At 41.4% G+C, this 22,244-nt stretch overlaps 2 protein-coding genes across 2 annotated transcripts; one reads left to right on the top strand and one right to left on the bottom strand.

Moving 5' to 3' along the window:
- Positions 1-464: 464 nt before the first annotated feature.
- Positions 465-9,093, top strand: LOC113036837 (C5a anaphylatoxin chemotactic receptor 1-like). The gene is made up of 4 exons (XM_026193375.2): positions 465-1,161; positions 1,968-2,115; positions 6,144-6,314; positions 6,445-9,093. The coding sequence occupies exon 4, from the start codon at positions 6,457-6,459 to the stop codon at positions 7,489-7,491; it is 1,035 nt and encodes a 344-aa protein (XP_026049160.2). The 5' UTR covers positions 465-1,161; positions 1,968-2,115; positions 6,144-6,314; positions 6,445-6,456; the 3' UTR covers positions 7,492-9,093.
- Position 9,094: 1 nt separating this feature from the next.
- Positions 9,095-20,254, bottom strand: dact3b (dishevelled-binding antagonist of beta-catenin 3b). The gene is made up of 4 exons (XM_026193374.2): positions 18,918-20,254; positions 13,148-13,280; positions 12,233-12,343; positions 9,095-11,730 (listed from the first exon to the last, which is right to left on the bottom strand). Exons 1-4 carry the CDS (start codon positions 19,146-19,148, stop codon positions 10,220-10,222), a joined length of 1,986 nt encoding a protein of 661 aa, XP_026049159.2. The 5' UTR covers positions 19,149-20,254; the 3' UTR covers positions 9,095-10,219.
- Between the last annotated feature and the right edge of the window lie 1,990 nt (positions 20,255-22,244).

The following is a 22,244-nucleotide window of genomic DNA, read 5'->3' as shown; positions in this document are numbered from 1 at the left end:
TTTGGGTGTAAGATTCAGATAATTATTTAATAAAAGCTCGACATTTTAAATGAGAATAAGAAAGAAAAGTATGTCTTTGTGCCCCCTTTTCCCTGTTAATGCCCTATCGGCCCCCCTGGCTAAACTTTGCTAGATCCGCCCCTGCACAGTTACCAGCGTCAGCTACGGCTGGTAACTGTGCAGGGGATCCTGGTCTAGAAAGTAATATTAAATAAATTCTAACAACAGATTATCAAGCTTAAACGTGCTGCTGTTATTCAGCCGCTGGTTTCCTCTTTCTGGTGCAAAGTGGGAGATAAACAAACAAGAGAGACGGACTCGCGACAGAAAAGCCGATCAGCTGATCACTGATCAGTTTCATGATTGAAGTAGCAGCAGGAGATGGAGGGGGAGGGAAGAGGCAGTCGCTCCATATATCGTTTGTTAAGCTTAACGCGGGAATGCTTTACAAACATTCAGAGATGAACTTACACACTTGCTTTACTTCTCTCTAGGATCACTTCCTCGGAGATGCCGGATTGGTAGCAAGGCTACAAATACACACAGCCACTCCATCACGTGAGCATATTTAATGGATCGATTACATTTTTTATTTTTCTCCGATATCCGATCCAGTAATTTACGTCAGTATCGGACAGATACCGATATGTAATATCGGATCGGTCCATCTCTAATATTTAGTATGATGACCCCCTATGAGCAACCACTTGACCACAGTGGGAAGGAAAATCTCCCTTTTAACAGGAAGAAACCTGGCAGAACCAGGCTCAGTGAGGGGCAGCCATCTGCCGTGACCAGTTGGGTGAGGTGAGAGATCCCTCTAACGCTTATTTACATTGCAAAAGAATTAGGCTTTTCGGGGCTTCCCATTATGCATTGAGGATTTCTTGTTCACTCACGTTTTCTACTCGTTCCTAAATAGAGTATGCCAATAATCTGACTTCTTCAGCCACTGGTCTGTGTCCATTGGTACCTGAGCAAGGAATACGATCTGCATTCCTGCCAGTGATAGAAGGTGACCACTATGTTGCCTCTATCAAGCCTCACCTTCGCAATTGCCGCCATGTATGAGGTCCACCCGTGCCACTCTGCTCCAAATCGAGGGACAGAATAAACACCTTGGGGACTGTCACAGGATCTCAGCTACACCTTATCAAACAGGTCAGATTTATCAGCAGAAAATATCCCACTGCGAACTGAATCTAAGAAACGTGCATCTAATTATACTGGCTCTTTCACGATTCAATCAATGATTAACCCTTTGTTTGCTCATCTACTCTTGCTCTGTAATATGAAGATCCATAACACTTTTCATTTCTCCCAGCTCAAGCATCTGTGGACAAGCCTGTTGTAGCAAGACTGTAGTTATTGCACATTTTCATTGTAAATAAATTCCCTGTATTGGAGGAACCCTGTGCTTAAGTCCTGTTTTGCCTCCAAGTAAAACTGACAAAAACAGAAATTTCTCATACATTAAGTAATGCTATGGCTGTAACGACTCATTGACAGGATCTGAGAAAACGGCCATGAGACTATTGTATGGGGTACAGTTAAGCTTGAAATTTTCTTTAACTTGATGAATACTTTGATTCATTTATGACATTTGCAAAACATTCCCATTAAGAAGATCAACTGGGAAACCTTCAGCTATAGCAGACTGGATCATTGTTATAATGTTAAAATGCTGGCTTTGTTTATCTATTAGAATAGTAATGTGTGAAAAGAGAATGTGAATAACAGGAAGCAGCTCAGTGATGCTGGGAGATCTCGGTCAGTGGCTCTAATAGGGTTTCAACTTTTTTGCCCTGAAGACTTAGTGTAGTCATAATGCAAGCACCCACAACCTCCTCAACCAAAATACTTCTACTTTTCTCTCTACTAGGGTCTTATTGTCTTACTATATTTTGTATTGCAAAAAGTATTTGGGCGTTTTTCAACATATTGTTTTTCTGCTGACCTTTATTCAGTTGAGTTCAGAGATGACCTCCTTCACTTCCACCCAGCAGTGCTCCACCCTTCAAATGGCATTACTTCTGAGCACTCAGTGCTGTGAAAATGTTGAGCAAAAACACATTTTCACAAAGCCAGCTTCCTGATATTGCTATATTATGCAATGTGAGTCTTATTTTAACTTTTTTGGAACTTTTTGATGACTTTGTGTTTCATTTCCTGATTTTTATTTTTTTTTCTAATCTTGGTGATGTCACCAGGCTAAACTGGGAAATCATGCCAAAGCTATTTTTCTCCTCCTTGTTTATGGACAACTGTTGTTCTCTTTTCTTCCACCATTGAGAAACTGATCTCTCAGTTGTGGAAGTGAAAGATGCTGATTAACTACGGGGTCTTAATGGCAGCAGTTACCACAAGGTTGCAGTTCACTTTTGAGAGGCACTGTGAAGCATGGCACAAAGGGAGGCAGCAATAGTGGCTTTTTATTACAAGAGCTAGATATCACTAAAAACACTTTAACTGTGCTGTAGCTTCCGAGTAGGTTAATTTGTGAATAACATTCTAATATGAGAGACATGTTATGTTACTGTCAAATTATTGTTATGAGTTTAAGAATAAACTCTTTTTTCCTATAAATGCAGGACTGCATTCATTTTCAGGTGTTGAGGTATTTTGTTAAAATATTAACAAAGGCAGAAATAAGCCATTTTAGCTGCCCTGACACATACTCATACACAAACTCCTGACATACACCCCAATAAAATAACAATTAAATAACAATTATTACTAAAATATCTTAAACCATTTAACTGAAATCAAAGGAAGTTTTATTTCTGGACTTAAGGGACACTGAATACAAAGAACTTGGCATTTTAACTACAAAACTCCAAATTGACAGGACACACCGATCACAACAAAGAACAGATGAAAACTAGGGGCTTAAATACACACAGGAGGTAAACGGAGCACATACCTGGGAACACAGGCAAACTAATTCTGACGAATGAGCCCATGCACATGGCACAAAAGCACATGGCACAAGAGACTATCAAAATAAGATCAGAAACAAACAGAGACAGAGACTCAACTTTTACAAACTCGAAGAGTAAACAAACACAGACACGTGATCAGGGCCACAGATGAAGATAACTACATACACTCAACAAAAATATAAACGCAACACTTTTGTTTTTGCTCCCATTCCCCATGGGATGGACGTAGAGACCTAAAATTCATTCCAGATACACAATATAACCATCCCTCCCAAACAGTGGTCACAAATCAGTCCAAATGTGTGGTAGTGGGCACATCTGCTATATTGAGATAATCCATCCCACCTCACAGGTGTGCCACATCAGGATGCTGATCTGACATCATGAGTAGTGCACAGGTGTACCTCAGACTGCCCACAACAAAAGGCCACCCTGGAATGTGCAGTTTTGTCTCACAGCAAAATGCCACAGATGCCACAAGCAATGAGGGAGCGTGCAATTGGCATGCTGACAGCAGGAATGTCAACCAGATCTGTTGCCTGTGCATTGAATGTTCATTTCTCAACCATAAGCCGTCTCCACAGGCGTTTCAGAGAATATGGCAGCACATCCAACCGGCCTCACAACCGCAGACCTCGTGTAACCACACCAGCCCAGGACCTCCACATCCAGCAGGTTCACCTCCAAGATCGTCTGAGACCAGCCACCCAGACAGCTGCTGGAACAATTGGTTTGCACAACCAAACAATTTCTGCACAAACTGTCAGAAACCGTCTCAGGGACGCTCAACTGCATGCCCGTCGTCCTCATCGGGGTCTTGACCTGACTCCAGCTCGTCGCCGTAACAGACTTGTGTGGGCAAATGCTCACATTCAATGGCGTCTGGCACGTTGGAGAGGTGTGCGCTTCACGGATGAATCATGGTTCACATTGTTCAGGGCAGATGGCAGCTGAGAATGTCCCAGTTCTTGCATGGCCAGCATACTCACCGGACATGTCACCCATTGAGCATGTTCGGGATGTGCTTGACCGGCGTATACGACAGCGTGTACCAGTTCCCACGAATATCCAACAACCTCGCACAGCCATTGAAGTGGAGTGGACCAACATTCCACAGGCCACAATTGACAATCTGATAGACTCCATGCGACGATGTGTTGCACTGCATGAGGCAAATGGTGGTCACACCAGATACTGACCGGTTCTGGGTCCCCAGACCCCCAATAGCGCAAAAAACTGCACATTCCAGGGTGGCCTTTTGTTGTGGGCAGTCTGAGGTACACCTGTGCACTACTCATGATGTCAGATCAGCATCCTGATGTGGCACACCTGTGAGGTGGGATGGATTATCTCAATATAGCAGATGTGCCCACTACCACACATTTGGACTGATTTGTGACCACTGTTTGGGAGGGATGGTTATATTGTGTATCTGGAATGAATTTTAGGTCTCTACGTCCATCCCATGGGGAATGGGAGCAGTAACAAAGGTGTTGCGTTTATATTTTTGTTGAGTGTATTACAAACTAAGAAGAAAAATGAAAATATAAACAGATTACGAACTTGGAATGAAACCATAAACTAGACACAGACTAGGTAAACTAACACAAAGATCAAGACTGATTGACTACAGGAGACACTATAGGAAGGAGACAGAGACATGAGACCAAGACAGACTGGAAACGAAAGTGGAATTAACTAGACCAAGGAACTAAGAACTAGAAACATAAATAAATAAGCTTGGAAGCACATGGGAAAATACTGAACACCAAAGGACTAGGCAATGAAGAGCTAAAGCATAATCACATTATAAATCTAGAAACAAATCAAAAACCCACAAAACTGAAGAACTGGGTTCAAAGCCAGGGATCCTAATAGGTATATTTACAAAACTGGGAAAGGTTGTTTGCTTTATTAAGAATGAGACACTTTTGTGCATGTGGAAGTGAAAGAGAGAAGCAAGTAAAATGATGACTGGTGCCTAAAACATCAGGTTTAATGTAAAGTAACTTTATTGAACCTTATAATAAGTTCTCCCTTTGTTTAAAGCTAGGGATCTGATGATTTCATTGTTTCAGTGGATAACAAGCAACACTATGTAGCCTTTTTTTTTTTTTTTTATCAATCAAGCCAAGACATTTGATCATAAATGCCTAAGCCAAAGACTTGTCAATGCAGGGTTGTCTGAAAAGAAAAACAAACAAACAAACAAACAGTTGGATCGATTTAAAATTATTTATGAGGCTGGTCTCAGTGTGTACAGGTAGAAGGAAACACTTCTAGCTTCCTTAATGAAACAAAGGAGTGCCCCTGGATTCTGTTCTAGGGCCACTGTTATTTATTTTATATATGAATAATCATAATATCACTACAGCAAAGTTTAATTTTTATGCTGATGACATGTTCATATACTCCTCTGCACCCACACTTAATCAGGCTCTCTGTCATCTCCAGCCAGCATTCAGTGCAGTACAGCATTAACTGTGATTTAAAACGTTTTAAATGTTGACAAAACTAAACAGATCAAGATGTTCTCAAATTCAAAATCTAAACCACTGAACCTTTCAGGTATTACAACAGTTCAGGGCTTGTAACTCAGTCAGCACAAGTACTTAGGAATTAAAATTGATGACTCGCTCTCTTTTATAACCCACATAAGCAACCAGTGAAAAGAAATGAAATTGAAACTGTTCTTTTTTGTAACTTAGAACAAAGTTAAATCTGTTTGGTGAAAAACATCTACTATCAAACTCAATCAAATTGAATTCAATATTAATAACACGAGAACACAAAAGTTTATTATTGCAAACTAGTCTTTGCATTCAAATAAGTGGGAGGTTATCATGTTTGTGGGATTTGCACATTTCCCACATTTACTGAAATGGCAGCTAGAGTGCTGCCATGATCTTTTGACCACATCCTTCAAACACATCTGTTGATCTGTATTTTAACCTCAGGCAGATTCATTTCAGGTCTCAGCTCAAAATAACTGAATTCTAATTTGTATATTTTTATATTATTTTCTTACATCGTGCGTACTTGCAGGTGCAAAACACACGAATAAAGTAAATATTACAAATTGTCTCATCACTTCTGTGACCTAATGACCTAGGTCACTTCTGTGACCTAGGTCATTAGGCCTGTGACCTAATTATTTCTTGTGAAATGAATTTTTTGCAATTAAAACTATTTTTTTTTTAGATTCACCAATTTTGTGACTGCAGTTTCACGCCTACAATGAGGACTCTCAACAGAGATCATGTGCAACTGTGTCTGTGTGGGGTGGGGTGAGAGTATAAAGCTGAGAAGCAAACCAGCTCAACAACTTCCTCTCAGTGGTGCCAGAGCAACATAACGAGAGGCTGAACATCGGTGAGTTAATACTAAAGTCTAAAATTGATCATTGTTACTACTAAAATTAATTTAAAAGTCAATAAATATTTTTTCTTGATTGAATTATATTATTTCAGTGAGTTATGAAAATGTTTTTTATACTTCACAGTTGTAAGGAATCATGGATTACGGTGACTATAATTACACATTTCCTGATGATAATTACACATTTCCTGACATTATTGAGTCTGTGACTCCTGAGATTCAGCCGATCCAGATAGTGGCTCTGGTCATGTACAGCCTTGTGGTCCTGCTGGGTGTGCCTGGAAATGCTGTGGTGGTGTGGGTGACGGGGTTCTGCATGTCCCGCTCTGTCACCTCCCTCTGGTTCCTCAACCTCGCTCTGGCTGATCTTCTGTGCTGCCTCTCCATCCCCTTGCTTATGGTCCCTCTGGTCCATGACGATCACTGGCACTTCGGTCCACTGGCCTGTATGCTCATCAGAGGCCTGTTTTACCTGGTGATGTACTGCAGCATCCTGCAGCTGGTTGTGATCAGCGTGGATCGTTTGTTGCTGGTCATTAGACCCATCTGGTGTCAGAACCACAGGCGACCCAAACAGGGTGCTTATGGATGTGTTGCTGTGTGGATCCTGGCCCTGATAGGCAGTATCCCACAGTTTGTGTACGCCAAGCAGATTGTGGCAGGTGACGAGAAGAGAGAGTGTAGGATGGAGTACACTGTAGACAGTGCCTGGCCTATCTCTGCTTTTCGCTTCCTGATTGGATTCATTATTCCTTTCCTGGTTATTCTAGTTTGTCACTTGGTGGTTTTCAGTAACACACAGAGGAGAATGACACGTAGTCGGACTGGATCCAAGAAAACCCTGAGGGTCGTCATCTCTGTGGTGCTGAGCTTCTTCTTGTGCTGGATACCTCTGCACATCGTGGATTTCCTCATACTGACCACCCCTCGGGGTACTTATGTGAGTCCCAAACTTCACCTGGCACACGTTATAGCGCTCTGCCTGGCTTACTTCAACAGCTGCCTCAACCCTCTGCTCTATGTGTGTCTGGGTCAAAGCTTCAAAGACAGCATGAACCGCTCCCTGCGTAACATCTTCCGCTTCATGGGCGAGGAACCGACCACCAAGAAGAGTGTCACTAATGTGGACACCAAGAGCACCAGTAATGGCAAAGAAATGACAACAATATAACTCTCTTGCATATGGAGGACTGCTGTAACATAAACAGTTCTGTCATGAAGTTTAGCAAAAGACTTTGGCTTGGATTTAAGTCTGTGAACACAAATACACAAAAGTGCATTCATTTTTACAAGTTATGAAGATTTTTTTCCAGTGAATTTGGGTGGTAAGTCAAGTCAAATTTCAAGATTTCAAAAGCAGAACTGATAGTTACACTGTAAGGTTTCTATAAAAATCCATGTCTTACGCAACAAAACACATGAAAGTTCTATTATTGGCTTTTACAGAAGAATTACTTCAGAGCATTATGTATATGATGCATTTTCTGACTTTTTGTCATGTTTTAGTATAGTTTGGTAGCAGAAATAAAATACATAGAGATTTGATTACTTTTTCGCAGTGATTATAGAAAAATGCTGATTACATCTTCTTGTATACATGCTGTTTTCATAGACCACAAGAGGGAGACACACTCTAAATGGCTGACACTCAATTTGCTGTAGAACTCTTTGAAAATAAATCAAAACTATTAATACCAGTTATAACTGCTATTAACAGTTATGATTTTCAGTTATATATCTCTTTTAAGCCCCAGTAAGTTTCAGAGCCATAGGTGCTTAGATTCTATTAATAGCTGGTGGTTGGTCCTTTGCTACATTTTGCTAAATCTAAAATCAGGAATCTTGGAGTAGTTTTTGACTTTTGTTTACACTTTGAATGTTCATCTCAAATGTCTGCTTAAGAAACAAGTGAAGTCCCATTGTGTGACGCTCTGAACTAAATGTGTTTTTCATGCATTTATTTCATTATGTGTGGATTATTAAAATCCATTGTTCACTTCTGAACACTCCAGGTTGTTCTGAACACTGCTGCAAGGCTTCTGACTAAATCTTCCAGGTACTCTCATGTCCCACTGTTGCTGACCCAGCTGCACTGGATAATCATTAAATTCAGTCTCCACTTTAAGATTCAAATTTTGACCACGGACAAGCACCAGCATACATTAGTGAACTTTTACATACATCCTGTAACTCTCTACCTCTTGGTCATCACAATGACTTGGTGGTCTCTTTCAAACAACAGCTGATAAAAAATTATCTTGTGATGTTTATCTTGAAAGTTGATGTAAAAAAAATGTACATATATGTACTTATATTTCTATCTATATGATGTTGGTATTTTGAGGCGAAGAGACTGGAAAGAGACAAGAGCTACGATAAATAGTCAAATCTGGGGTTTGACCATCATTACATAACTATTAATATAGTTTGCTATTACATATCAAGGCTCAATACACACTATTAGCTGTATAGATACTTTGATACTATACTCAACAGAGAGAGTTGGTCATGAGCTGCAAATCCATCCATCCACTCATCCTACAGTGGATTACCAGTTAAGGTTAAAGCAGAGAGCTTAGAATCACATGGGGGGAAAATGTATTCTTGAAAGTTTTCAATCAGGATTTCTGCATTTCTAACTTTTAACATATAAAACAGAACCTTCATTTTTGCATTATATGAAATATTAAGAATATATTAACCTTCATTTTGCTTGTTAACACATTGTCTTTTTTGATTTAAGAATAAACAAAAAAGTGCTAAAATATCAAAACTGAGTGAAATGCTTTCTTTATTTACAGTTGTTCCAAACAAGTCCACATATTTATTTACAGTGTGTAGGTCCCAGTGTTTCAGGGAATCTGTGAGTTTAAACATGCATGCATGAATGTACACAGGCCCCTTAGTGTGGCCTCTAATAAATCCATCCCTGACACATGGATGTCTGATTCTTTATGCTCACTGGCTGCAGAGGGGAGGTAGTAAGAAGTTCACTGCAGTGAATCCAGGACATACTAAGAGGAGCTCAGTAACAGCTGGATATGCAGGGGTGTGCCCTGCTGAGAGACTCACAGTTGGTGCAGGATTTTTGAGTCTGCAGGAAACCAAATTTAAACATGGTTATTCAGTTAAGTTTTAGCACTCATACCACATTCAAAAAAGTATCCTAACCCTTTTCTAAATCGTTCCCTTGACTTTCTTACAGAGGATTGTGAATTTGTAGGAATAGGGAGATATTAATTCGCACAATTCTAGTGGATTAACTCCAACATTTCAAGTGCATTGCAAAGTTTAGTTGTAGATTTTTTGCTAATATGTCGATTTTTGCTTGCGTTTGAATGCAGTTTAGCACAAAGAATTAAAAGAAATTCCTGTTTACTTTATGACTTTCAGCAAAAAGCATAATCTTTAAAAAAGACCATCAGAGGTTATTATGAAATCTGAACACAGCAAATTTACCTAGTATGTTTTAAGGCCCGTATCACAAAGATTTGATATAGTTTTTAGACTAATAATGTGACTTGGTGAAAATATCAGTAATACATTGATTAACCACAATTATCTGATGAGAGCAAATGAAACAGAGGAAAAACTGCCAGCATATTCAGTCACTCCGCTTCTAGGTGGTACATGTCATTTGGTATCAGTTGTCATCCATTAGAGCAGTATACTGCCCATTAGTCTTGTGTCTGATGGTTGTCAACTGGAAGATAAATGTAACCAGATAGTACAAATGAAAGATCTTTGAATAGATCATTATTCATGCCAATACATGTAAAGGCATCTCACTATGACATACTGTAGATTGAATATAAAGATGGGATGTGATATTTGACATAGGATTTGGTGGCAAGTAAGTTACTGACGAGTATGTGTTTAAAACTAGTTTGACGAGTTTCTCATACAGTAGTCATGACTTTAAGCGACCCTGAGCGGAATCTGAGAATCTTCTTCTTCAGAGCGTGGGAAGCTTTTATCTTGACAAAGGCTTTTGGTTGAGATGGGGTATTGGCAGTGGCTTGTGGTGAAGGAGAGGATGAAGAAGAGGTAGAAGCAAGGCGGGGTGGCAGCTGCTGGGGCCACACCAGCCCCCCGCTCTCATCTGAGTCGCTGGATAGCGAGCTGGAGGCTGGAGAATATACCTCGCTCATGCTAGACTCGGACTCTGCGGGGGCAGCACCACCATAGCTCTCCTCCCCCTGACAGAGAGGTGCGCTTTCCTGAAAGTCCTGCTGCCAGTGCTTGGCGTGCTGCTGTTGGTGGTAGTTCTGGGGTTGGGAATGGGAACAAGAAGGGCCGTGGCGAACTTTTCGAGGTGGTCGTCTGTGTACCTGCCCTGCTTGGACTTCCCCCTCATCTTGGCTGAGCTCCAGGTTAGATCGCCAGCGTCGGCTCTCGTTGTGGCCGTTGTAGACCACCTGGTGTCCTACAACCTGGTTTTGATTCTGAGGCAGTGTATGAGGATCACCTCTGCCTTGGGGCCTCTCTGTGGTGCTGTACCTCCTCTCTGGAAGCACCCGCTGACCCAGGAGGCTGTTTTCAGACTGGGATCTATTGGTTTTACTGCTTGACTTCTTGGATCTCTGTCTCTCGCTGTGATTTTTCTTAGATGCTCTGTACTTGAGGTGATCAGGAGATGTGAAAACTTGGTTGGACTTTGGCTGCTCTTGGTTGTAATGTCTTGGGGAGCACAGAGGGGCATGACAGGCTTGTCCAGGAATATACTGAGCACTTACTAAACTGTGCATGTGAAGAATAGGGGGCTGTGGATGTAGATAATGATGGGGGGATGGGGGTTCACAACAAAGGTCAAGAGCCCCAACTCCACAGTTATGGTCCAGTGAGGGCGGAGGGGATGGTAGCCTTCCAGCCAGGGAAATTAGATTGGGCTGGGGGTAGGGCAGCGCTAAATAACAGTCCTCCTCCAAAGATGGGGCCTCCCCACCACAGGCCTCTCGCTCCAGGTCACAACCCCATCCCTGGCCATTAGGATTTGTAGAAAGGTCACCATGGGGCTGAAGATGATGATCAGAAGGGCGGTGCTCTGTGGTTAAAGAAGGAGTTATCCTGTGTAGGGAGCTGTGTCCAGAGCCACTGCAGTATGGGGGGTCAGGGCTAAGAGTGGTGCGAGGCTGACAAGGTCTTGGTGTGAGGGTATGGCGTTGGATGAGACTCAGGATGTAACCCTCTACCTTCAAAGCCAGCTGATAGTCCTCTTCGGTGACCTGATCCTCTTCAGGTTGCTGCTCCCAGCCACCATTGTCTCCGCTGGGGTCCCACTGCCAGGAGTCAATGGCAGTGCCCTCCTCAGCAATACCCTCAAGAGGTGGGTAGGGGGCAGAGAAAGAGCGGGGTAGCGTGGTGCGTAGAAGTGGTGCATCAAATTCTCCATCCAGCATAAGGGGGTCTCCTGATTGCAGAGAGAAATATTGAGAAATAAGTGAAGTAGTAAGTAAAATCATCCTGAATGCATAACTATGAGGTGATCAATAAAAGTTCTAATAGTTAAACAGTAATAAATAATCTCAAAACTAAGAGTCTGCAGCCATGCCACTCTCAGTCTGTTCCCATACATTTGCAATATTAGCATTTAACAAAAAGACAAATAATAGAATTGCACTTGTTATTAGGCTGGGTCTGATGCATCCTCATCTTTGACCTAATAAGATGGTAATCAGAACAGAGCCAAAATCCAGTCTACAGAAAACCCTAAAATAAAAAGAATAAGTCTTCTAATGTTTATTAAGCCTCTTTCACATAAAGACAGTTGACTAAGAGTCTGCTGTTTTCTCATGCTAATATGCAAAGAGTATGTGAGTATGTGCTAATATGTTAATCGTTTTACTTCAACAAGAGCACATATGCAGGTTTCACAATATCTCAAATCTTCCACGTCTGATAGTCTTGCTTACCCACAGACTTTGGCCTGTCACTGGTGTAAGCCCAGGAGGAGACACTCTCTGTGGGCTCAGTGGTACAAGATTTTCCTTTTGGTGACTGACCTTCACTTGATTCATAGAAACCTAGGACACAGTGTAATTAGTGTAATTAATTCATCGCAATTTTAATGATTTCTTTGAACTGTTTTTTTTTCCATGGTGGAATGATTGCACAGCATGCATCTTTAATGACTTGGTTTGGGATTTTCTTGAATGTACACAGGGTCAAAAGGATACATACAGGCTCATATATGCACATATATGCACAGTCACTTAAATCTTTTAATGAGTGATGCTGAAGGTTCTGCAATGTCTTTTAATTGAACAACAACAACACAGCCTATTAACTTCTAATTAGTGAGAGGTTAACAGGCCTTATATTGTACAATCATTTTACTCTGGAAAAAGAAGGGTTCAAAGAAATCTTTAAAATCCTCAAATTACCATGACATTCACACAGATTATGAGTCTATGTAAACTTCTGATCATAACTGAACAGAATTAACCACATCCCACGCATATCGTTGGACGGTGGGAGGAGAATCCACACACAAAGGCCTCAAACTGGACTCAAACCCAGGACCTTCTTGCTGTGAGGCAAAGGCACCAATAGAAAAAGAAAGGCTTATCTCATCTCTTATAACTCATTCCACTCCTCAAAAAATAGAAAAGTTTCTCACTGCATTTCACAAATAGGCCACAGATTAAAATCACAAACAACTGGAGCATAAAGGAACAATAAGAGCAGAGACTCAAACATGAAATACAAAGAACACAAGTTTCGTTCAGCTGAGCAACACTCTGGAAAAAAACAACTTCATTTACTGAAAAAAGGGAATTATATAGTGTGTTTGCACTTTGATTTCACTGCCTTGCAGAAATAAGTACCAGAACTCGGTCGACTGTTGCCAGTTTCTCCTTGGGCTCTGTCACAACAGTCATCAGCAGCGTCGATCCTCAGCTCTCCCACCTGCTGTTCCAGCGTTTGCATTAGACCCCACGGGGAGCTCTGAAGAGCACTCTGAAAAACAGGCAAACATGCATTCAGACTATTTTCTTGCAGTCTGTAACTGGTTGAACTGATGGGAAAATAAATGTTAAGTAGACAGTACGAAGCAAAAATGATTGATTTTAGGAACAAAGCAAAAAAACAAAAAAAAATTCCAGCAGTGTTTGTAGTTTAATGAGTGCTTTCTGGATATGCTAATGGCAGAAGCACAGCTGTGAATCGTTCGCAGCTTGTTTCTCCAGCTGCAACATTGCTCCTAATTTATAATGCCTGAAAATATTAAAACCAATAAATAAAAATAACAAAGCCAAAACTCTGATGCAGAAGTGTGTAAAATCGAAACGTGGCCATCACATGACCACCATTTATAAAAGCAGGCTTACTGAAGAGGTTGAAACATGAATAATTCATAGCACTGTGAAGGAGGGGGAAGAGGGAGGGTGGGGTGTTATTTCATGGGTGGACACACACACACACACACACACACACACACACACACACACACGTGCTTGCAGACACTCGCGAGCCAGATATACAAATAATTGCTCATTTAGCTCAAACCAGCAACAAATGAGACTGGGTGTATGTTAAACATATGTTAAAGTCCCCCCAAAACAAATAAATAAATAACGCTGTCGTTCTTACACTTGTGTGTTTACCATTTGGAAGCCCACCCCGCTACCTCACACAGCCTTCCTCAAACCACTACAATCCCCCACCCTCCCATTTACCCATCTGTTTGTGGTAAAACCGAGTAATTAAACATGCTGGTTCATCCAGCCTGATCATTTTTTGCTGGTGTCATATTGACAGCATGTGACACACACACTTAACATGGGCACGCATTTCCATGCCCGTCTACCTGAATGGGTTAACACAAGTGCACAGACAGCTCTGTTTGCAAGACTTTAGAGGACGTTAAATGGACTTTGATTCACTGCCTGCAGGCTATCTTTCATTATGACAGCTAGCTGTCACAACCTAACCCTTCCTTGTTGCACTTGTGAGGAAGACAAGTACCCAGAATCTGAGTCTATAAACAAACTGTGTCAGCAACGTGAGTAATACCTTCTCTGATACACGCAGACCTAATACAGGCATTTTAGATGGCTGGATTTAATATGGCTGACACGCAACGCTCGTTAAGAGACTTCATTACCAGGCGATTGAGCGTGCCCTCATAACAAGGTGACACTTTTCACATTACACACTTCTCACGACAGACAACTCCTCCCTGAGCTCTGTCATCGTCGACACATGTAGCTGGATGACATGCAGAGAAGCTCGTTAGAAATCCTCTAAGAATGCACTGTATTATTAACAGACAACAGATAAAGATAATGCAGAATACTGAATAAATAAATACGTAAATAAATAAATACATAAATAAATAATATCAGAGAATCAACACAGCATCAAAGCAGGGATTTGTTTATTTGGGTGGTGCTGGAACAAAGTGGCTTTTAAGCTGTGCTGTGCACCACTTTGGGACTTGAAGCCTTCATCCATAAAGAAGAAGCGCACACTCACTATGCAAAGGTGTAAATCATCAAGTACAACTGAACCAGCCAACCACTGTAAATGCCTGGCTATATAGGGATGGTAGGTTCAGCTGTTGCTCATCAATCAGCCACAGATTGCTCTAAAAGACTTCTGATTAAAATGTAATGAATTGTAGCTGACGAAAAGTCACCCAACGTAATCGAACATAAGAACTTTAAAAGTGTTTACGTATTGTGGCATTTTCTACTCCTCTATGTGGTCTATAAACAAACTGCATTAGGGTCAAATACATGCTCATTTAATCTTAAAATCTCAGGCTGCTTTTACAAATGTTTTCACCACAACTGATCTAACGGTGGTCATTCATTTGCAAAACATTCCCTGTAACATTTTGTGCAAGCGACATAGTGGCATGCTAACATCAAATTAAAAAGATCACCAAACAGACATGATCATTCTTTTTGTGTTACAGTGCTGTTATTATCTATTCAGAACAGTAATGTGTGAAAAGACAATGTTTATAACAGGAAGTGGCTCAATGTGTCTGAGAGATCTCTGTCAGTGCCTTTAGGCTCTAACTCCCCTGTCCTGCAGACTTAATGCAATCATAATGGAAGCACAGACAACCTCTTCACCCCAAATACTGTCACCTCTTTTGTCTCTGCTAGTGGCCTTATTGTCTTACTATAAACAAAGCGCTAGCATCACTATATCAATACTGTTTTGTATGGCAGAAACGTTGGGTGCTGGTTTGTGGTAAAGAAATGCTGAGAGGAGGGGAGGCTATTGGAAATCAATAAATCAATGATGCTATTTCAGAGTGGCAACTGACTGCCATCTAATTGTGGACATATGCACAAACACAGGGCTGGATATTAATTTATAACAAAAAAACAAACAAATCTCTGTGGATGAACAAACCATTTGATTTATACTGTGACATTTTGCTTTGACTGCACTCTGTTATTACAGGTCTCACACTGGTTCCCAGACATGCTGCACACTGTATTATTGCTTCTTTTTTTTTTTACTGCATCCTGCAGGCTGCTGGGGGATGGGGGAGATGAAGAACACTGTGCAGCCAGTCTCACTTATAGCCATTAAGCTGCTGTGGCTGTACAACACATCAGGACCAGTGAAAAACACTGAGCAGCAGGTGAGGCCAGGTGAAACCAGGGACATGAACAGTGACTGGGCAAATTTTCCTGTCATTAGCTACTGCGCTTTAGTGTGTGTGCAGAACGTGATGCTGCAGAGTTTAATAAGAGTGGATTGTCTCTGTTGATATAGAAAGATACATTCAAATTCAGTCACACATTGGGTTTTTCTGCAAGACAACACAGAAGCAGGCAAAAGTGTCTCTGTATTTTTTTTTTTAGAAAGGACCAATGACCAGTGAAGGCCGGTGGGTCTTTGAAACAATATTGCCAGGATAAAGAAATCTATTGAACAGAGAGCACAAAGCATGCAGCCTCACTGCTGGACTCTCTATAATTAAAGCTATGTTGTGACTGGATCCACAGTGGGAGGCCGGAAACACACACACACACATGCACAGCACATGCACAAACACAGGGCACCCTGCCCCCCGTGTTTGCTCAGCTACTGATCTCTTATTTCTTCAGAGCACGTGGACACATTTTAAATTATTTGTTTTAGTTTGGTAAAATATATTCAGTGATTTTGGGAGGAAGTTCTTCACACGCACACAAAGAGTTTATCCATTGCATTGTGAATAGTATTAATTAGTTTCCTCTGAATCTGTTCAGTGTGCGCAGTGGCTCGTAGGCACAGCAGCAGGGTGCATGGCCTGCAAAGGGAATCCTTAAAGAAAGACTTGAAACAGGCTGTGCTCATGTGACTGAAAATTGCATAACTAAATGAGAGTCGATCTCAAAGTGAGCTTGTATCATAATGTTTGCATGTGTGTATCGTCTGTGTGCATATAATTCGTATATTTTCTGAAGCTTATTTGCTTGAACGGCTGTGTACACAAAGAAACCAAAGAGCACAAACAAAAACCGGTTGAGGTTTTTGTTTGTGTGCCAGAACAAAGCGCAGTAAACCATCATGCGAGTGATCAGTCACTGCTGAGCAGACTATACGTTCACTAATGATGCGCTGCTGTCTTAACACAAGGACACACACAGCCTGATTGATGATGCGCCAGCAGTTCAGCAAAGACACAAAACAATAGCAAAATCCACTGTAGATACAAACACACAATCCTGTAGAATGCAAAGATTTTTTTCTATGTGCCCAAACATGCAATAATTAAAAATTTGGTTTACATCTATTCTTCAGAGGAGATTAAATAACATTTCAGAGCACATTTTCTCCCCTAAAATCACTTCTCCGCTGATGGATGCATGTGTGCCACATTCATACAAAATTCATATAATCCCTTCCACTCTCTCCAAAAACACACAGCAGGGAAGCTGAGAGGGAGGTCAGAGATTCGTGCTTTCCCAGCTGCTGTCTGGCGTCCCACAGCTGTCAACACCTTCAACACCACATACTGTATGAAGAAGGGGGGAAAAGAAGAAAAAAAATTGCATCTCTCAGCCTGTTTGGGGCCACATTCATGTTCAAGGCACACACGATGTCAGTCTCATGGGTCAGTTGTTTCTATGTCACACCGTGAACTATACATTTTGCAGACTTTAACCTACACGCGAAATGAGATTGGGGATTTAGCTCGGACGCAGATGGTGACCTGATATCACGAAGACTCAATTTGAGGCTTCAATTAGAGTCCTGTCGGGTCCAAATATTCTCCCAGGACTTTCCCGTGTAATTACTCACACGCTTGGATGAGCGCAACAGTTAATAAACATCGATCCAAAGGCGAATTGCGCAGAAATGAAAACGGGGAAATTATGCGCCCTTGTGAGGAAACTCGTGTCACTCCTTCACTCGCCTTCACTCGTCACTCTCCAGCTGATGTGGATGAAATGCGCTGGCAGCTCCTAAGGCACCGGTGGACATGTGAGCATAACTGCGCGTGGCACTCTCGAAAAACTCACTTTATTTTGATCGTTAATTTATTTATTTATTTTTTAACAGAAAATCATATCATGTCATATTTCTAAAGCCAGTGCGGAGAGCCACCTATGTGCGCCTTTTACTCTCACTGGGGCCTCGATCGCCATCATTAGTATTCTGCTCCATATGCGCCTATTGTTAGGGCCCCGGCGGAGGAGGAGGAGGAGAAGAAGGGGGGGGGGGGGGGCTGGAGATGTGAAGAGGAGGAGGCTGATTTAATTTCTCCCTTTTTTCCACCCTCTTTAATAATGCCATGCTTTTGTAGTAATGTTGAGACAACACCAGAAGTTAAAACGGAATTAAACCTCACCGAGACATAAAAACTTGGGCAAAAAAAGAGAGAAAGTGAAGAAGAACCGTTTTCAGCGCAGATAAGTGCTCACTGGTGCGTGAAACTCCCCGTGTGAACCGCTGATGTAATGCTGTTAGTGAAACTTCTATTTGCCGTTATAGAACCAGTTTTAACCCTCCCCCCTCCCCGCCCGTTTTACTCTGGCAACATATCGGTCTTATTTTGCTTGAGCGTCACGTAAATAAAAACAAAACAAAACAACATTCCATGAATTACACGGATGCTAATGTTCACATAAAAACGTTAGCTCCACCAGCAACAGAAAAGCAAGAGGAATAATTCATCCATTTATGATGTGCGGAGAGCACAAATGAGAGCTTGTTAAGTGGAATATAAAAGTCTAGGCGGAGGGAACAATGGGCCATTAAATAGTCGGTCTGTGGCACAAACGGCGGCTGCTCCACCCCCTGATTTCGTTCCCCAGGGGCATAAATCTCAGCCAAAAAGCAGAGTAACGCATTACACCCTTTCAAACAGAGAGCCTATTAATCAAGTTGAGTAACTTTTTTTTCTTTGCAGCTAGACTTCACAGCAGCACAAAAGGCGCTGCCCAAACTAGAAGACCATCCAGCGGTCAAGCGGGTTTCAATGAGTCTACGCTGAAGGCTATTAGATATTCAAAAGTATGTAGAGTTGTGATACATGACAGGGGTATAAGGTGGAGTTCTTTTATCACAGGGTGGGGTAATGCGGGAGGGCTGGAATGCAAACATACAGTTGCAGTAAAAGGCTCAACACAAACTTCTTACCAGCTGACGTCTCAGTGTCAAGTTTTCCTGGCCCCAGCTGCTGAAACATCTCAGCTCTCCTCTGGAGCTTTCCTGGGCAAGCGGGTCTCCCAGAGCCAGCGCCCCCAGAACCAGACACTCCTGCCGCTGTCTGCGGAGCTCCAGTTCGCATAGCCCGGCCAAACACGCCTCCAAGCGCTCTTTGGTTCGACTGCGTTCCACAGTTACGGGATACGAGAAGGCACGATGCATGCCTCTCAGATCCAGGAATTATGTGCAATGAAAGCTACTTAGTTCCCTTGTATTGTAGTTTGCGCTCTCCAGTTGACCCAGATTTACGAGGGCAAGCGCAGGCTATAAAGGGCCATGCTGTATCCCTTTCCTTGTGATAGTATGGTTGCCTTGGAGCTGCATGGTTCTCCAGACTGTCTATCCGCTATACATTTTCTATTTCGCAGCTGTCAAACGGCAGGAACAGAGCTCCGCCCTCTGCGACCAGCCACGGCGAAAAAGTGGGGCTCGAGCCTTCCGCCCCTTTGTAAATCCACTCTCAGCCTTCATTGGACACGAGGGGCTGGCGGGGTGATGCGCGTAAACGATGTCCCATCCCCCTTGATTCATGACAGCGAGGCGTCGACCTCACCCATCTTCCCATCATGGACCTACACTAATGTAATTCTTCAGGAGGCAGTAAAACGCATGAAGCAATTTAACGTCGCCAACGGAGAAATGAATTAAACAACGACAAGACAGAAAAAAGGGCATCAAGTGAAGAGGATCCAATAATGTGATCGTCACATATCTTTTCACCAACATCTAGTTTGTATTGATCTGCCTCATCTCCATGTGTCTTCTATAGAAAACGATTAACTCATGATTTATTGAGGGAAACAAGTTTTCCTCCTTCATTTCACCCCCCGCTGCTCGCGGTGCTGCATGTCTTCTGGATGCTGAGGAATGCAGAACACGTCTTCCAATCAACGCTGTAAAAATGTTTATGAATGTTTTATAAAGTGCACGATTTTGTTTAGTCTGTGCAAGAAAGTAAAAAAAAAAAAAAGAAAAGAAAAAGAAAGCGGAAGCCGAAAGACACCAAATATTGAACAATACACAGGATAAGCAATTAATTCACTACCATTATTTAGCATTTTTTGAGGCTTTTACTTCGCACATGCACATTTCTGCGGTTTTTATGGCGTCTTAATTAAACAATTAACAGGCAATTTATGAAACATAAAATGAGACAACAAGGAGCTGTAAGAATCACGTGAGCAGTCTCTTCTGACTGCGGAAGGTTATGACAGAGTTGTTCTGTAGGTACAAATCCTAAAAATAACAACACTTTTAAACATGACATCAATATTTAAAAGTCTTATGATTTTATTTTTTGAGTGCAGTAACAGATGAATATTTCATCCATGCGTCACACACTATTTTCCTCAATACTACTCTCTCTGTTAAGTCTTCTGAGGTCAACCATATTGTGTCTGTAGCAACCGCAGTCAAAAGAAAGTATATGCTCTTTAAATCCTAAGGTTTTAGATATCAGAATATAATAAAAATCATTCGGTCCTTAGCAAGTTATACAACAACAAGAAGGCATGACATATTAAAACGCGTCATTATTTATTCAACAGACATTAAAGCACGATGCAGAAGCAGTGTGCAAAATATTAAGTACACGGTTATTTCTTAACAGTATTAAGAGTGTGGGCTGGGTGCTGCCAATGAAATGCACTGAATTAGCTGAATTAGCTGAATTAGTGTGAACATCTCCATTAAAGCAGAAGTTTTGGCACTTTGTTTGTCTGGAGAATTCAGGTGTGTGTTAACATGATGCCACAGAGGAAAGACATCAGCAACAATCTTAGAATCTTAGAAACCAAAACAAGAAAACCCCAAGACTCTAAAGGTCTCAGTTAACATGCTAAATGTTAAAGTTCATCATAGTACAAATAAAAAACACTGATCAAATATGCCTTTTTTGTAACTGTTGCTGGAACAAAGCCCATTCTCTCTGTAAGGAACAGGGCAGCTCCATTCAGGTTTCCAAAGTTGCTTCTGAACAAATTCTTCTGGAACAATGTGCTTTGCACAGACAAAACTAAAGTGGAGATGCTTGGCAATAATGCACAGCACCATGTCTGGAGAACAAGACAGAAAATCAGCACAAGCACCTCATACCAACCAGCCACAGGGCCTGGGTAGCTGGCGAGTCGACTATGAGCTCCTGTGGATACCAAAGTATTCTAGAGTCAAATATGAGGCCATCTGTTTGACAACTAAAGCTTCCTAAACTGGGTTATGCAGCAGTGACTTCAAGCACAGAAGCAAATCTACAAAAGAATGGCCAAAAAAAAGGGATCAATCAAAGTGTTTCAGTGGCAACAAAGTTCAGATCTCAACCTGATTGAAATGCTGTGGTGGAAGATCTGTGCTTAAATTTAGAAGAATGAAATCTCACTGAACTGAATCAACAAAAACTATAGAGAAGAATCAGAAACTACTGAATCATGAGGTGTACTTTGCTTTTTTTATGTGCTGCTTCTGCACTTCTTAAAAGCGACATGGTGCTAGGTTCTTAGACTGTCAGAGTCACTGATTGATTTTTTTCCATTTATTTTTGAGTTTGTGAAGTAAATTCTAATTCTATGCTATTTACTCTTTCGAGTTTTGTGTTTTTTTTTCCCAGAGTTTTCTTATTTATGTCATCAGTTCTTCTTTAAATAGTATCAGTTCCCTTTTCTGTCCCCTCGCTCCTTGTTTCATCTCAGCGAGTTGTCAGCTTTCGCCTCCATGTTTGTTTAGCTTTAATGTGTGTATACAGGGAGTGCAGAATTATTAGGCAAGTTGTATTTTTGAGGAATAATGTTATTATTGAACAACAACCATGTTCTCAATGAACCCAAAAAACTCATTAATATCAAAGCTGAATGTTTTTGGAAGTAGTTTTTAGTTTGTTTTTAGTTTTAGCTATTTTAGGGGGATATCTGTGTGTGCAGGTGACTATTACTGTGCATAATTATTAGGCAACTTAACAAAAAACAAATATATACCCATTTCAATTATTTATTTTTACCAGTGAAACCAATATAACATCTCCACATTCACAAATATACATTTCTGACATTCAAAAACAAAACAAAAACAAATCAGCGACCAATATAGCCACCTTTCTTTGCAAGGACACTCAAAAGCCTGCCATCCATGGATTCTGTCAGTGTTTTGATCTGTTCACCATCAACATTACGTGCAGCAGCAACCACAGCCTCCCAGACACTGTTCAGAGAGGTGTACTGTTTTCCCTCCTTGTAAATCTCACATTTGATGATGGACCACAGGTTCTCA

Source organism: Astatotilapia calliptera, chromosome 14 (genome assembly GCF_964374335.1).
Source record: "Astatotilapia calliptera chromosome 14, fAstCal68.1, whole genome shotgun sequence".
NCBI classification, from domain to species: domain Eukaryota; kingdom Metazoa; phylum Chordata; class Actinopteri; order Cichliformes; family Cichlidae; genus Astatotilapia; species Astatotilapia calliptera.
This window is presented reverse-complemented; position numbering and strand designations above follow the sequence as displayed.